At 36.8% G+C, this 17,879-nt stretch overlaps 1 protein-coding gene across 7 annotated transcripts in view; it reads right to left on the reverse strand.

The window, feature by feature from the left end:
• CCDC88A (coiled-coil domain containing 88A) overlaps positions 1-17,879 on the reverse strand; it is a 74,423-nt gene that overhangs the window by 35,620 nt on the left and 20,924 nt on the right. For 6 of the 7 annotated variants that reach the window (XM_051616034.1, XM_051616033.1, XM_051616032.1 and 3 more), the window contains 9 exons: positions 17,128-17,197; positions 12,690-12,748; positions 11,842-11,925; positions 11,131-11,271; positions 9,991-10,160; positions 6,397-6,478; positions 5,825-5,983; positions 1,207-1,353; positions 29-173 (listed from right to left, as the gene is read on the reverse strand). In XM_051616034.1, coding sequence (XP_051471994.1) covers positions 29-173; positions 1,207-1,353; positions 5,825-5,983; positions 6,397-6,478; positions 9,991-10,160; positions 11,131-11,271; positions 11,842-11,925; positions 12,690-12,748; positions 17,128-17,197 — 1,057 coding nt within the window. Of the gene's footprint in view, positions 1-28; positions 174-1,206; positions 1,354-5,824; positions 5,984-6,396; positions 6,479-9,990; positions 10,161-11,130; positions 11,272-11,841; positions 11,926-12,689; positions 12,749-16,390; positions 16,571-17,127; positions 17,198-17,879 lie in introns of those variants that run through there. The other variant, XM_051616030.1, reaches the window with a different exon arrangement.

The following is a 17,879-nucleotide window of genomic DNA, read 5'->3' on the forward strand; positions in this document are numbered from 1 at the left end:
TATCAGTTTGCAATATTACTACATTTACCTTCAGAAATTTCAGTAGTCCTATTTATCTGTTCAAGTTCCCAGCCAAGATGCAATGATTCATCCATACTTTGCTTCTGAGCCATCTCTAGAGTCATATTTTCCTCCATGAGTTCCTCAATCTTCTTTCTGTCCATATCACGCTCCTTAAAAATTATTTTGCATATAAGTTTTTTTAAAAAATATGTCTCAGCATGTACACAATATTTTAGTATCTAGTATGCCACAGAAATGCAAAATGCATTTTCTGATTTTCTGAGACACAGTAAGACAAAGAGGAACAGACAAAATTATAGAGAACTCAGAAGTGTTACAATCAGTAAAGAAAAATATGCAGAGAACCTCTTCTCATCGTAACGTATGGCAGTGACTACTTATTCTTTCAAAATTCACTTCTCAGAATATCAGGAAAGAAAGTATACATAAGCACAGCTTGGCAGCACACACAAAAACCAGAGAGAAGCAAAATTTCATCTTCTCTAAACTGTCATAAGACTGCTGTGATGCAAAAAGCTGTAATAGGACTGGGTCCTCCATGTACGTGTCTCACCTGACTCTATAAACCACTCTCCCCACACATGCTATTATAAAAGGAGTAAGTTGCAGGTATAACTCTCAATATTTTGCAGAAAAAGTAAGTAAAGAGAAGGTAATAATCTGTCAGTCCTTATGGAAAACTAGAAAAAGACCACTCAGGTAAATGATGACTTTTTATTTTGGAATACTTACTTTTTGGAGGAAAACTGGTTGAAAACAGAAAATACTTTGGGAATAACCTTCTGAAAAATATGTCACTATATTGCCAGACTTTGAAATATGAATAATCTCTTTTATCTAAGTACTTAAGGGACAACAGACTATTTTCACATTAAAAAAAAACACCCAATCCTATAGTTCTGACTAATGAGTCTCTTTATTTCTTATAATATTTTAGCTGTCTGATTAAACACTTCACTGCCTTTAGGAAGAACACTGCCTTTGCAATTTTTTCTTCGCTAGACAGAACCAAAGGAAAAATGTAGGAAAAATGTATCTGAAAAGTGTTAGTAAATCAAGACATCCCTTCCTTCTCTCCCCTACCATTTTCAGTTGAAGTTTTCATTTTATTAAAAACAAAAATGACATGTAATGAAATGTAATGTGTTTCAGTTAGCCTTGTTATCTTCCATTTACACTTACCATCTCCATATCATGTAATTTAGCTTTTAATTGTAGATTCTCCTTTTCTAACTCATGTAATTTATCAGAACGGGCTCGGGTCCCCTCTAATTGATCCTCCAACATAGTCTTTGTTTCCAGCAACACTTGATTGTCTTCTTTTAACTCCTGTAAGAGTTAAGCAATAAAAAAAGTTCATAATGAGAGATATTTTCCTATTCATATAAACTGATACACATCATACCTAGTTTTAGAAATGCTGCTCTAATGATATAACATTCATTTGGAAGCTGTATCAGATTTTAAAATAAAAAAGATTGACAGCAATTTCGCAAAACTGTAACATCATAATTTTTAAAGAAAATGATACACAACGTAAGATAAATTAAACAGAACCTAAACAACCAAGAATACATAAATAACCTCAATCAAATCATTAATATCCCTGTGATTTGAGAGGTGACCTGGCAAGAGTTATTGCACATATATGGACAATAGCTAAGGAAACGGCTGACATCAAAATAAAGACTACAGGTGTCAGGCTCAAAACAAACAAAAAGCAGTGTGCCACAGCCCACGGACTGTGGAGCTTACTGCTACCTGATTGTGTAGATAACAAGGCTTCTGTATGTCAAGAAGTTATCCAATTCATGCAAGAGAAGGCAAAAAAAGCTCTTAAGTACCACCTCAGAGTGCAATTTCCCTGAGCAGAGACTGCTGGAGGCTTGGTGATACTTCCCCATTGCCCTCTCCCAGGGCTTGCCTTGTTCTTTTACTCTCCTCTAAGCACCCACTACTGGCCATTGGTAAACACTGGAAATATAGATGCTACTTTTCAGTCCTTCATTTATCTTATTATCAGACTGAACTCCCTAATCTTTGAATTGCAAGAAATGGAAAACAAAACTTATAGAAAATAATTTCCTACAGGCCATAACTGGGTTTACAGGGCACTGGGCAAACATACTTAAGGCCAAAGTCAGGACATGGTTCTGAAAATGCAACCACATCCTTAAAATACAGCCTGCCACGCTGATAAAAGATCCAGAGCTGGCAAGTAGTGACCAGCCTTTGTTTTTAAGCTGCATGCAAAGGCAGCTGTGGAGCCTTCTCAAGAACAAATGTTTCAATGACAGCCTTTAAGGTCTGTATTTAGTGTATCTTAGGGAGTTTCTTCAAATTTAATCAGATTATTTCACATTACACAGCAAGATGAAAAAATGAATTTCCACAAGCAAGGCTAAGAACACTTAATCTTAAAAAAGTTTTGGAAGCCATGTTTTTGTTTGGGTTTGTTTGTTTGGGTTTGTTTGTTTGTTTTGTTTTGCTTTTTAATTTCAGAAATGTCTAAAATCCTTTTAACAATGTTTAAATCTGCACCATGCATCTTATCTCTCACTACAGTCATTTGTTAACTTTTTTACACTGTAGTCCTCTCGGAAAAACTACTAATCTCATTTTCCATTAAAAAGCTAGTAACTCCCATGTCAGCTGACATGCTTTATTTCTGACTAAAGCTATTATTAGAAGTTCTGGATGAAGGATCTACAATTGAACATTAAAAAGATTTGGGTTTTACTTTGCAGTTTTTCAGTATACATCCATTAAAAGGTTCTAATTTTGAAAATTTAAAAGAAGTCTCTTCCAAAGGATGCTGTATGTATTAGGACTGTGACGTTTTTCAGATATAATTACTACAATACCAGGGAGGTTACCACAGATTAAAAATTGAGATGTTGCTTAGGATTTGCTCTTTTAGAACATGTGGAGAAAAGTCATCTTTCCAGTGTATTCAAACTGTTAAACCATAATCAAGTGAATGGGATCCTGTCTTAGGAACTCCATTTTAAGGAAGATAAGAATTAAGACAGAACCCAGAGAAACTAAAAAGCACCTGGTAACACAGACTGCTGTGGGGCTGCAGAGCACAAAGAGCTAGGAGAGAGGACACGTGACACACCACAGGCTGCAGACACTTCCTCACTTGAGTCTTAAAGTACCCATTAATGCGAAGCATTCATTTGGAATGGCATGGATATACAATTTTTTTTTTTTTTTAAAGCAAGACAAAATGAGTTTCTGAGATCCAATCCAGGCCTGTGACTCCATGAGGCCACAGCAAATAAAAAAGTCATGTAACACTACTGTGTATTAGAGTTTAGCCTAATATCTTGGTTTTGCTTTTTGGTTATTTTTACCCTAAAGAAAGGGTTTAATACCAGTATCTCAACAAGTACATCTAGGCAATATAAAGTATTTTCCAACAAGCATTAATTTCAAGTTCTCCCTGCTTTTCTAGGGGGTTTTGGTGGGATTTTTGAACTCCTTGAAAGTTTCTTCAAACTTTCATCAGTTTTCATTCCCACAAGTAATTGTTTCTTTCACAAATTCTGTCACCTAGGCATTTTCCCAACAAATTTTCCATTTACAGAATTATGGCCTAATAAGATCCTGCATGTTGATTATTTTTTCCTAAACTTCTAATTCACAACAGAAGTGTATGTCTCTCTCTTGCTTGATGTCAGTGCACCTTTTTTTTAGTATATCCATGGAATGCCATTGTCCTATACTCATTTCTGTGTATAGCCACTATTTCTGCAACACTTTACTCAGAAAAATGCCTTCTTTAGGAGATCCACAGGAAGAGAAAGGAGTTACTACATTTATAGCATATTTTAAAATAATTCCTCCTTGCATTTCTCAATACATAGTATATATCCTAAACGAAGGCGCTTACTGGTCTTGCTGGCTCACAGTTATGGTGTGTGCCCAGGTGGCCCAGAAGGCCAATGGCATCCTGGCTTGTATCAGGAATAGCATGGCCAGCAGGAGCAGGGATGTAATTCTCCCCCTGTACTCAGTACTGGTGAGGCCTCTCCTCGAGTACTGTGTCCAGTTCCGGGACCTTCACTTCAAGAAGGATATTGAGGTGCTGGAGCAGGCCCAGAGGAGAGCAACAAGGCTGCTGAAGGGACTAGAGGGAAAGTCTTATAGGGATAGGCTGAGGGAGCTGGGTTGTTTAGCCTGGAGGAGACTCAGGGGGCACCCTATCACTCTCTTCAACTAAATGAAGGGAGGTTGTAGTCAGGTGGGGGCTGGGCTCTTTTACCAGGCAATTAGCAACAAGACAAGAGGGCATAGTCTCAAGCTACACCAGGGGAGGTTTAGGTTGGATATTAGGAAGTACTTCCTCACAGAGATGGTGACTAGACACTGGAATGGACTTCCCAGGGAAGTGGTGGAGGCACCGTCCTTAGATGTGTTCAAGGAAAGGCTGGATGTGGCACTTAGTGCCATGGTCTGGCTGATGTGGTGGTGTTAGGTCATAGGCTGGACTTGATGATCATAAAGGTCTTTTCCAGCCTTGGTAATTCTGTGATTCTGTGAATACTGCCGACTTCAGAAGAAACTGCATGGTGTTAGACACAGGAACTTGTACCTAAAAAGCTGTTCTTTAGCACAGAAGACTATAATATATCTGAACTGGTTGAAAGGAAGAAGTCAGAGAGTTGTGGTCAATGGGACAAAATCTAGCTGGAGGTCTGTGACTAGTGGAGTCCCTCAGGGGTCAGTACTGGGACCAGTACTATTCAATATTTTCATCAACGACCTGGATGTGGGAACTGAGTGTGCCCTCAGCAAGTTTGCTGATGACACTAAACTGGGAGGAATGGCTGACACACCAGAAGGCTGTGCTGCCGTTCAGTGAGACCTGGACAGGCAGGAGAGTTGGGTGGGGAGAAACGTGATGAAATTCATCAAGGGCAAGTGTAGAGTCTTGCATCTGGGGAAGAACAACGCCATGTACCAGTACAGGCTGGGGGCTGACCTGCTGGAAAGCAGTGTAGGAGAAAGGGACCTGGGGGTCCTGGTGGACAGGAGGATGACCATGAGCCAGCAATGTGCCCTTGTAGCCGAGAAGGCCAATGGCATCCTGGGGTGTGTTAGAAAGTAGGTGGTTAGTAGGTCAAGGGAGGTTCCCCTCCCCCTCTATTCTGCATTCGTGAGGCCGCATCTGGAGTATTGTGTCCAGTTCTGGGCCCCTCAGTTCAAGAAGGACAGGTAACTGCTTGAAAGAGTCCAGCACAGAGCCACAAAGATGATTAAGGGAGTGGAACATCTCCGTTATGAGGAAAGGCTGAGGGAGCTTGGTCTCTTGAAGAAGATGAGACTGAGAGGCAACCTCATCAGTGTTTACAAATACATTAAGGGCGAGTGTCTGGAGGACAGAGCCAGGCTTTTTTCAGTGATGTCCAGTGACAGGACAAGGGACAATGGGTGCAAACTGGAACACAGGAGGTTTCACGTAAATATCAGAAAAAACTTCTTTCCTGTGAGAGTGACAGAGCACTGGAACAGGCTGCCCAGAGAGGTTGTTCTCTGGAGACATTCAAAACCTGCCTGGACATGTTCCTGTGTGATGTGCTCTGGGTGATCCTGCTCTGGCAGGGAGGTTGGACTGGATGGTCTTTAGAGGTCCCTTACAACCCCTAAGATTCTGTGATTCTGTGTGATATCCCAGAGCAAGAAGCTCTAATACCATTTTCATGTCCCAATGTTTAAGCCATCAAAATAACTTTGAAAAAGCCACAGCAGACAAAAAATGATAGTTATTCAGATTTTCTTTTCCTTCATATACCTCCACTCTAGCTTTGTAGAATTCAATATCATGCAGCCTCTCTTTATACCGGCTGACTTCACTTTCAAGCTTGTCAACTCGAATTGCCTTCTCGCGAAGCGCATCCAATTCATCTCTGTACACTCTGGCAGAACGGGCATCTGAGAGCAGATTCATATTCTAGAAAAATCAGACAATATAGAAATTAAAAGCAAGAATAATATCGTAGTCAGAAATTAATCAGATGTTCTCCCTCAGTAGGAACACAGACTCAAAGTATAAAGAAAACCAGGCAAAATTTGAGTGGATTGTTCTTGGGAAAAATTCAGCATATGTACACTTGTGGGGTATGTTGGTGCTAAATTGCTTGAATGTGGAAACAAAAAAATGCAGAAGAAATACTAACCTAATTCAGAATATTTTTCCAGCATACAAGGCCAAATAAAATAATAAATTATGCAAGATCACATTCAGAGTGCAAAATAAAAAAGAATGCATGAAAGCACTCCTCCTAATAAAAAAAGAAACATTATGGTGGTGGCAACTTTTTTTACCCACTTTATTTTAAACAATAGATTTACAAAAATCCATACCTCTTGCTGAAGTCTCTTCAGTTCAGTCTCCATCTGTTCAAGTTCTTGTTTACAGTCAAGCAACTGCTCAGTTTTTTCCTCACTTGAAAGAGAAAACACAAAATGAATAAATATAACTACAATACTTGATAATTATCATCTTGTTTGAGGAAAAAAAACAACCTGAGACTTGTGAGAAGACTTCCCTTTTTTAATTCAGAATTTAATGGACATCAGAGTGTAAAACTTAGGCATGCCAGTATGCTTTAGGCATTCTTTAGGTTTAGTCGGTATCTAATCTTCCAAATTTGGCCAGATTTTTGGTAGTCCTTTACATTGTTGTTCACTAATATTTCTTCTTCCACAGGACAGAAAACATCAGGGTGTAATACAGGATTTTTATGTGATAAGGGATTTTAATAAAACACCCTAGACAATACACATGAATGTGTACCTGGGGATTCACACCCAAAAGTAAACTTAGAATAATTTCAAAACATCTATCCAGAAGACCGAAATATTTTCCAGGAGTCAGACAAGGACTACTGATGTATCCTGTCACAGATAAGGTAAAGCCAATTTGAAAAGCACTTTTATATTTTCCTATTTTTACTTTTTCTTACAGAGAAGCATTAAAGTTTCCAGATGCCTTTACTCATCAAAAGAAGATACAGCTTAATCGAAATGCATAATGAACTTTCATTTTACGGAAACAACACAGTGTCTGCTTTAGTCTATTCAAAAATTTGTAATAAAAACAATTTTACATCAAATACTTCAGTTCTTACAGGTTTCATTCTTAACTTCCAGCTAACATTTATTTCTCAATGCTCAAAAAATCAGTTTATTGAACAATGAGTAAGTGCAAGGAAAATACTCTCAAAGACACAGAATACCTAATGTTCAAAATCAAATTTGCATCTCGGAACAAATGGCATTAATTGCTAAAAAACCCTGCCATATTCAAAATTGGATACCCTTAAAAGATACATATATTCAAATATGCTACTATATAATTTAATATTTTGGAATTCAAGTATGAAATGAAACAGAAGCAGAAAAGGAGGAAGTAAGATAGTTTAATAGACTGAAACGTATAATACAGTCTAATCATACAAGTAAAAAATACATTTGTTTTAAACAAAATTAGAAGAGTTGTTTTTTAAAATGAGCCAATTTCACAATGAAAGACCTTTTTGCAACCATGCACTGTTTCAAAAAATGTCACTCACAGCCTACAGGTACGCAAAGGTTCATCCTGGTATAGGTCACTGCAACATCACTGTCTGCAGCAGATAGCAAAGCTTTCCCTCTACATGAATGTTCAGAAACCACTCAGAAATATAAACGCATTCTGTAGTATTTTAGATAACTATAACTTCTCTATTAACATTCATATTCCTATATTATTCTTCTATACCGAAACAGAGAGGACTTAATACAGAAAATTAGAGTTTCTATATTAAGCATCTCAAATCGTTGTTTTGCAACCAAGTGTTGGTATATGGTGCTGCAATGAGAAACAATCCTTACAGACCTTTTGTATGAAATTATATTAGCTTCAGTATATATTGAACAGGATATGAAGGTTCATCAACAAAACCAGATTATAAATAAATTTTAAGCTGAATATTTTCAACTCTGGAATGAATATAATTTAAAATTTATCAAATACACAAAGCATTTAATACCAACAGATGATACAGACGGGTTAATTTATCAAAGTCTAGTATTTTAAATATACTGCTACACATAAAGGAAAATTATTTATGAATTTAACTCAAATAAGAGTGCAAAATGTGAAATGTTCTCAGCCATCACCGTTGCCCTAATTGCATGCTTCAGCTACAGACTAGAGAGGATTGTACTAAATTATACAGAACATACCAGTGTTCACTGTTTAGGCTATCTATTAACTGTCAGTCAAACTAATAACAGCAATTTTTTCACTAATTTTCTTCGTGCAGCTGTTTATAGAATATCCTGGGCGGGCTCATTTCAGTAGATACATAATAATACAGACATCAGAAAAAATAGCCCTATCTTTTTGTCCTCTATCCTTCCAAGACCAAGTTGTAGTGGGGGGAGGGGATCCTCTGAGTAAATCAACCAGATACTTAATCCAGCCAACTAGAGATGATCTGATCAACAGACCAGTAAGAGCAGACCAGCGAGCTGATAATTGTGACTTATGCTACCTTCAACTTTTAATTTAATTTTACCTGTCTTCTCTCTCCACAAGATGTGTTGGATTAAAAATCTTTATTGATGCTGTTTCTAAACTATAGGAAAGCTCCAATATATATATGGAATGTCTCCAACTTTCACATCTGTATTTTAAGTTCAAATTGCAAATACTTCACTCTGCTAATACAACATGACACATTGCTAAGGGGAGAAACAGATTCTCCACTGGCCTATTGTTTTCTCTTTGAATAACTCTTCACTACTGTGCAATTTGTTCCTACACTACGAAGACAGCCTAAGTACCCACTGATACTGAATCAGCTTTCTTCATAAAAGAGAAGGGATAAAAAAGGTTTTCATTAGAATATGAAAAACAAAGAAACAAAGATCTTTGTTATAATGGGACTGATTTTTCACAGTACTTCGATGAGGTGAAGGAGGGGAATATATTTCTTAGCTAAGGGGTCAGCACCAGGGGGAGAGCACTTCTTTCACTGCATGAACATAGCAAGTTGAAAACTGTAAGAAACCATGACTGATCCAAGCTGTAAAATTGACTCATTTTACAAACTACATTATTCCTCAGGCAGAAATAACCACCCCTGCCAGTAAACTCGAAGTCTTTTTCCCTGCATCCAGATTTGCAGTGGGTCAAGAGATTTAGAGGAGTTTGGTTTGCATAATTTCTATCTTTCTCTGTAGAGTGGCATGGTAGAGAGAAGTGGAACAGTATTGAGAAGCATGAATAAAAAAGTGTTGTGCAGACAAGGAACCTTCTACACAGAAAAAAGCAATGGAGGGGGGCAGGGCAGACAGGAAATTATTCTAATGATAGTTTCTCCTCCTATCTGCAACAAATTAAAATGTTTCATCAACCACGAATGAACCATAGATTACTACTGCTCACTGTATTTCCAACAAGAAACAGGGAACTTAGTGCTGTAGTGATTCCTATTGGCAGCAAAATTATCTCTTTCTAAAAATGCACATACTTGTCACTACTCCTTGAATGGTCAGCACATATCTCTTACTTCCAGTCCCTACCTGCCCGCACCATGCACCCGCTCTGAGTGTATCACCCCATAATTTATGTAGAACAAAGAACCTATTACTGTACTGTAAGACGCTCAAGAGGTTGCTCAAACACAGTATTTCAGAAAGTTGAGAATACAAAAGGTACAAAATTACCACAGCACTAATGTACTGATTTCAGCATGTTTATAGTTAAACATCAATAGAATTCCTAATACAAATATAAGACAAATACAGATGAAAAGCTGTATTTGTCGTACTGGTCCACAAACACACTTACGTGCTAAAAATATGCTTCCTGGGGTGCAGTAACTAAAACCAGCATTCAAAACTGTAATTTAACAGTGAAGTAAATTAACAGAGTGAAGAATTTGTCTGCAGACTCCATGTACTCACAGTTCTTGCCTAAGCCGCCTTATCTTTGCTTTGGCATCTGCCAGCTCCACTGAGAGGTGCTGCCTGCTCTCTGTGCGCTTCATGCCGGGGGAGCCACATGGTGATTGTGCTGCCGACGCGTGAGGTAGAAAACGGAGACAGTCCCGTTCTTCTGAGAGTTCTATGATAGTCTAAGGAATTAAAAAAATAAGAGAGAGAGCGAGAGAGAGAGAGTCAGCCCAGAATTGCACTCAAAGAGCCATTTATATGTCAGAAACAAGAATAATTTACTGAAATGAAGCAAGAATAATGGAAAAGATTTGCCATATGAGAAGTGAGCAGCCCTACATAAACCTCTGTACCTAAAGCAAATAGCCACAGCTCTTTTACAGTACTGTTTGGCTATTCTTCAACTACTCAAAGTCAGACTTTTAGTCCACAAAATTATCAGTGCTTCAAATGGATTGGGTAATACAATGGCATGAATTCCTAGAACGTGAGGATAAATATAAACTTCTGAAGAAACTGGTATTCCTCAGCGGGCAGCAGTGTCCTTGCCAACTGAATAAAGCATCAGACCTATAGGAACATTCCTATTTCATTATACAAATAAAGGTGTTATCCTAATGTGAAGACCTCTTGTATTTTTAAGTCACTTCGAAATATGTGGAAGAACTGCAACATTAGCATATCCTCACTCTACTGTGGGGCAAATCTGAGACCACTAAGAAGATTCATAATTTGCCATTTTTATTAAATATATTTCCGTATCTTGATTCTCATGCAGTTCAATGATTGTGCTTCAGGGTAAGCTTGTAAAATCTCCTCTCCTACTATGGGTTCTGCTCCAGTTCACTCAAAACTGTACAACAGGACATAGTAGCATAACGGGCATTTTTCAGTGACAGGCTTGCAAACTGATAGGTTACTGATTTCTGGAAAGCTCAGCTGATGCAGCTTTGGATTTTCTGTTTTCAATTACAGATTAATGTTACTTAAAGTTGTTTTATACTGTGGTTACTACTTTTGGGCAGTAAGATGTCCTTCCTTAAATATACTAACAGAACATACATTAAACTACTAGTTACAAAATTAGTAAGCTGTAAAATTTTCAAAAAATTATTTCTTACATTTCTCTTAGACAATGAATCACATCCATACCTCTGAGTGCTCATCTCTTTCATCTATAAGTCTTTTTAAATGCAATGCCATATTTTTCAAAAGAGGTTCAACATATTCTTGTGTCAACACAATGACATCCATCCACTGCAGATCAAACACATTTTCCTGGTTGTGAGTAACCTACACGAAATGAAATGCAAGAGAAAAACCATCCTCTTTAACTTATGAGAGTAGAAAGGAAGAAAAGAAAGCTGAAACTCTACAGGTTAAATTCTCTAGACAAGACATGAAAAAAAACATTAAAACAGATTAAATTGTATGTTATGGATTTTTTTTTTGTTACTCTTCCTGAACCCAGTACTTTGTACTTCCGGCAAAATAAAAGTAAAGAGGTGACCCATGACAGAACATGTATTATGCATCCCATACATGGGATTTGAATTCTATTTAAAAAATAAATTTTCATATGAAAATTTCACTAAAGTAAATTTGCTGTAATTCTAAGAAATTTCTGAAGCAACCTACTTGCTCCCTGGTATTGTTTTAACAATGTAATTCAAAAGAGCTTGATCATTAAATCTTTTTGTGAATGAAGTTATAAAATAAAGGTATTTTTTGCTTACTGAAAACAGTAAGATATAAAAATAATGTGTTTCATTTAATTGCTCTTGACTAAATACAATTAATCTTCTTGGGATACCATACTCCTGCTCAAAAAAAGAAAAAAAAAGCACAAAAATTACAATATACCTCTTGAATATGGGCTGCCACAGCTGCTCTGGTGTCAAAATCCAGACCTTGGATTCTTTCAATAAATTCTTCTTTTTTCTGACACTTGAAACAAAGGTAAATATTTTATATACATACACATCTATAAAATCACAGGTAATTTCATTCTCCTTTTGTATTTCTAAGACTTAAAAATTATAAAATTGAAATTACAATGATCACATTGTTAAATTATTATCCAATACTTTTACTGAAGACTAAAAACTTGTTTTACACCATTTTAGAGTAATTATAACAACTGTCAACACTAATAACATGATTAAGAAAAAATAGCTATTGAAAAGGAAGAGGTTTCTTAAAATAGCTACTTATTAAAATTTTATGATAGGTATTTTTTCAGTGTCCTCCTCTAATACTCATGTTGCTTATTTAAATTGTTGAGAACATAAAACTGATCTATTTTTTCAGGTTAATTAGCTGAAAGGTACAAACTTTGCTAAAAAGAAATCCATTTTAAAAAAAAGTGTATTAAATATGTGATACGGTTTCAATAAGACACATTAGTAAGATAATACTTCAGTACTTTACCATTTTACTCCTTTCTTTACAATATTGGGTAAATTAGCCATATTACACTGAATAAATTATTAGAAATCCTCATACACAATTTGCTATGTTCATACAATAAAATGAAAGGTGTACAGTTGTTCCAATTTTATCTGTAAGAATAGCCAGATTTTCAAGGAATGCAGTATTACCGACTTGAGGAAGGAAGGTCAAAGTTATGTTATCAGGTATTAAAATTGCAAGAAAAGAGATTGGTAACACTTAAACCATTTCATACAGATATAAACTTATATTAAACTTACCTGAACTGCACAACCAAGCAAAAGCAGGAGAAGCTTTTTTATTTCTTCAGTACCTGGCTCTAAGAAGAAAACAAAACAAAAAAAAAAGGTAGATGTAAAATAGTAATTTGAATTTCTTTCCCTACCTTCAGAAAAAATTAGGTTGTCTCGTTATTTTCATGTAATTTAACTTAGGTTAGAAACAAGATCAAGAAAACCTCATCTTTCCAGCATTCAGCTTAGTCCTTTTAACTGCCAACTTTCACTGTTAACAAATAGCTTAACATCTTAATAGTTTCAAGTGGAAGAAAACCCCTTCCTTTCAGTAAAGCAAAACTTAAGGGTGATATTTTCAAAAGCACTTTGGAGAACTACAATCAAGTTTTCAACTGTAATCTCAGGTATCTCAAGATATTAACAAACATGCTTAAATTACTTGCCACTCCCAAGCTGTAAGAGTTAGGTGACAAGTTCATTTAAATTATTGCATGTATCTGTATTAGACATTTATCTGCACATCTAAAAAAAAAAAAAGTGTATTCAAATCTGGCCTTAAGCATCTTAATCCCCTAAAGAAGCTTAAAAACTCTGTTTACAGATTAGTAAAGTTGTTGGTTTTTTTTACTTTTTACATTCAAAAAGTCCTGATCTTGCTACTAAATATACGCTATACCTAGAATATACCATAAAGCAAACACATCAAGGATGGCAAAATAGCTTACACTAGTCGGTCTTAAACTCTATATGGTCGTATATAATTTTGCTTTACTAAAACAGAAAACACTAGCTGTTGGGCTGTCTAGGAATAAAAGGGTCCTAATAGCATCCTTTCTACAATGTACTCTGGATTTCAGCCAATAGTTTATTTCATTGCTAGCTAAGCAGATGAAAGCTATGCTATCAAACATAGTAACGTTGGGTCTGGCTATAAAACTGACCTTTATTCTGTGAAAATGTACTCTGCAATACAGCTGGTATAGCTGCTGCCATCACAAAAGATCCACTCCCAGTCCAAACAGCAAAACACCACACTGGATGTCTAGCACACAGTAAGGTGTGCTCAGGCGTTCTTGAACCTGACTTAAGTTACTGAAGTTCCTTTTTTTAAAGGGCTCTTTAATTACAGATTATCTCAAATAATTATAAGACATTTTCTAAAACACAGTGTAACCAGAACCTTCCTTCTGAAATGGCAGTTTGCAATCTTTGTTTATGTTGGGCTACTAAATCTACTTTGGATGAACCTTCACATAAGAAAGACATAACTATTCACTTACAAGCACTTGGAAACCTGTCCTTTGATTAGATCCATTACAATATCTTTTAAGTGAAGCAAATGCAAAATCCTTCTCAAAAAGTTAAAGATATGACTTAATCTTGATCAAAAGAGGAAACCAAAAAGAAAACGGGGGAAAAAACCTAGAAGTATACATAATTCTTAATGATTTTGACTAGCTCTTAGTAAAGCCTCAAGCCTTCTGGCATAAAGCAGAGAAGAGAGAGATGCTGAGCTTCTGCACCTTCCTCACAGTTTTAGGAGGTCTCTGTGCATTACAGTATTAAGTAGAGAGCCTTTTTTCAACATAGATTCAACCTGCTGCTTTTAGGATATACATATAATCCCAATGAACGTGCAATGTTTAAGTTTTTCAAAAGAGGTTGTCAAGTAGATACATTACAAAGAATATTAACTCAAATGGGAGACTTTTATCCTGAAGACTCAAGCTGTGAAGTCTTCTACATCAAAAGAGAAACCAAGATCAGAAGGGATGCTATTTCAGCTAAAGAAGGGGAATTCCATCTGGCTAACTCTTTAATCAATAAAGGCTAATTGGAATATTGTAATAGAAGGAATCCATCCCAACATAGTATATCCTACATTAATTTATGTCAATAAATTTGTCACATTTTACAATTTTATTTTTAAAGCAATGCCTGACCTCCTCTTTGGATGCTCATTTACACATGGCTTCAGCATCTCCCAACTGGCTTTCAAAAGTCTACCTGAGTATTGTTTTCATGTGTCTCCCACGTATTCCCTGAAGCAGCATGGCAAAACATTGAATGACCTTGAATTTCCACTGCTACCAACCATCTTCTGTGGTTTTCTTCCTATTTCTGAATCACCCAATACAGAAAGATCATTCTCTTTTACATCCTCCAACTCACTGCTTGAACTTTCTCCCTATACTTTCATCTTCCCTGCACTCATGCTTATCCCTGACTTTCATGTCCTCTGTAGCCTTCCATCCTCCCCTCACTTGCTCCCTCAGAAATATGAACTGGTTTTATCATCTTTCCTCTTCCTCCTTAAAGAACATTTGCCTCATCATTATCTTCTTTCTCCTTTTCCTCTGTAATTTAACTTAACATTTACAATGACAGGCTTTAGCTCTTCTGCAGTTTTCTCCTCAAACTGGCTTCCTGCCAATTAGCTCAACTGAAATGTTTCTTGATGAAGTCTCTGATGACCTCTTTTTCACCAAAGCTCAAATCCAGTATTCTATCTGCATTGTCCTTAATTAGCCAACTGCCTCTGATACAGCCAAACACGTTTTTCTTCCTGAAATCTTATCTGCCCTTGCCTTCTGCAATTTGTCATCCTCTGGTATATCCCTACTAATCATTCTGTCAGCACAAAGTAGGGGAAAACTGGGAGACATTCCTGTGAAAAAGTACAGCTACAGCCTAAGCTTTAGTGGACCAAATTCTAATCGTTATCAGAGAATCAAACTGTACTACGGGACCTTGCCTTGATGCAATCAGATTTACACATCAAGTCTCTCAACCGGTCACTGAGGTTTGATTTCACTACACTCGCCCACCAAAGAAAAAAATCTTAAAAATCCCTCTAGGGATGAGGTCCTCTTCATGGTGAGACAGCAAGAGCAGTCTTAACTTTCAAACAGGAAAGGGTCTGGATGGAACGCAGAGGAACAGGTCTACCTTCTGATTCAGATCCAACTTCAGGATGAACTCGGACAGGAACTTGAATCTTCAAGAGTATTTTCTGTACATAACAAATTATTTTAATACGTGGGCTGTGCTACAGTAGAGTTGGTATTTTCTCACAAATCCAACAACAGCCCCACAGGAGAGTGATGCATACGCCACCAGAGGTTCCAGTTGCCAAACCACAAAACCTACATACTTAGCTGAGGTCCCAAAACAGGAAGTTTTCTTTTTAATGACCAAAGCATAGGTTTTCATGTGTACAATTGAATACTAAATTATCGCTACAAAAACAAACCCATGACCTGTATTTTTAAATCTGTTTTTCTACTAAATCTGGTCTCTAGGCAAATCCATGGAGTCTTTTGAAAACCTTAAGAAAGTCTGGATTCAAAACATTCTATTCTTTTGCAGAAGAAGAGATCACATTCACACTTCTTGGTGCATATGATAGATTACAACATCTACACATATAAAAACTTAAAAGACTGTGACCTCAGAAGCAAAAGCAGCAATATCCAAAAGCAGAAAGTAAAAACAAAAAAAAAATATTAAATCAAGATACCTACAGAAATGGGATATATGCAGATGGGATATGGAAGGTATCAACATTATGAACCCTGGAATTGAAAAGCGAGGTAACACAGATGGTTCTTCTTGCTCATGAGAAAAATCTTGTCTCACATACACAGAAGCATAGCATGTAAGACATCTTAAATAAATAAAAGAAGCCAGGGGAAGCTACACAGCCTGTTAGAGTAGTTCCTAACCTCTCTGCTGAGGTGCTAGAACATCAGAAGAAGAACACATTAGACCCAAGTAAATAAATTCTGCCCAATCCATAGTGGCTCCATGCAGGCCAGGTGTGTCTGCTCCGTGCTTCTGGAATTGAGAGCATGGTGCAGATTCCCAAGTAGCTGTGGATAGTCAGCTGGGTCCATAGAGGCTAATTTTCTTGGTCTGAAAATTGCAATTGTCAGAGCTGGAAGCAGAGAAGGTGGGAGCATGGAGAAGACAGTATCAGTTCAGGGGAGAAAGCAAGAAGGTAACTGCAATATTTTACAGGTAACCATGAAGAAGCAGGAGAGTTTTGGGGAAGAAAAAACAAGGATTAGGAGTTGGATCAAGTGAGATGCACTGAACTGCCCGTTTTCTCAGGGGTGGCTTAGGTAAAGAAAGTTGAAAGCATAGTAGCTGGGAATACATGAAACTTAATACTTTGTGGTATCAGTGGCTCACTGGTTGCTGGGAAATACCCCTTCATTTCATTATAAATCCTAATGACAGCCAGTGCCGAAGTTTGGACAGAACACATTTTTGTGAAGTGTGGACCTTTGGTGTGAACAAAAAAAATATGTTATTCATCATTATTAAACCACTGATTTGCTAGAGGTATTTACACAATCCTCTGTTGAAAGGCACAATCCTATATGAACTACATTTCCCGTGAAATAATACAAGTTATTACATCAATGTAAATTTTCATCTTAGTTAAAAATAAACTTACCGGAAAAAGGATTTTTGCCAATTATTAATACATTTGGCAAAGACATCATGATCAACTGCTGCAAATTCTCCTGTAAAAGTTAAATAAAATGTTATTTAAATAATATGTCTTGAACAAAACTAAACATCAAATGCTAACCACCACTAAAGAGAAATTAGTATTACACGAGTTTAAAATACAGTAGTTTCAGGTCTTAATACATACATGTTCAACACTTAATTATTTGGACTCTAATAAAAAAACCCCAACCACCTTACAAGTATTAACTACTAGAAAAGCCTTGTTTTATTGGTTTGCAAAATCATCTCAACCTAGTAAAATCTTCTCGTGGCAATGAGCTGGCTTACGGATCTTAAGCCAAACAGATCCTGTGTCTGAGTTTGTAGCAGAAGTTTAAATTACTAGTGTCCCGTGTTTCTCTGACTAGCTTATTGATAAATGTTTATTTTATTTGCTCCAAGTTGCATTTATACGACATTTTCCTCTATTTTGTGTCCTTGGTGCCCTTGCCAAAACATGGATGTGAAAATTACAGGGGTTTTGCTGTAGTTAGTCTGGGACAATCCTGAATATAAAGGCACAAAATCCTATTTGCATGATGAGGTGGAGTTTTAGTTTGGCAAGTCCTACAGGTTGAAGCAGCAGCTTTGCCTATCTATTCTACAGATTGTATCAATGGATACTTTCTGTCAGCCAGTAATGGCTGTAATCAGGTCAAATCCTCAGTCTAGACAGAGCCTAATTCTCCTGAA

Source organism: Apus apus, chromosome 3 (genome assembly GCF_020740795.1).
Source record: "Apus apus isolate bApuApu2 chromosome 3, bApuApu2.pri.cur, whole genome shotgun sequence".
Lineage (NCBI taxonomy): Eukaryota > Metazoa > Chordata > Aves > Apodiformes > Apodidae > Apus > Apus apus.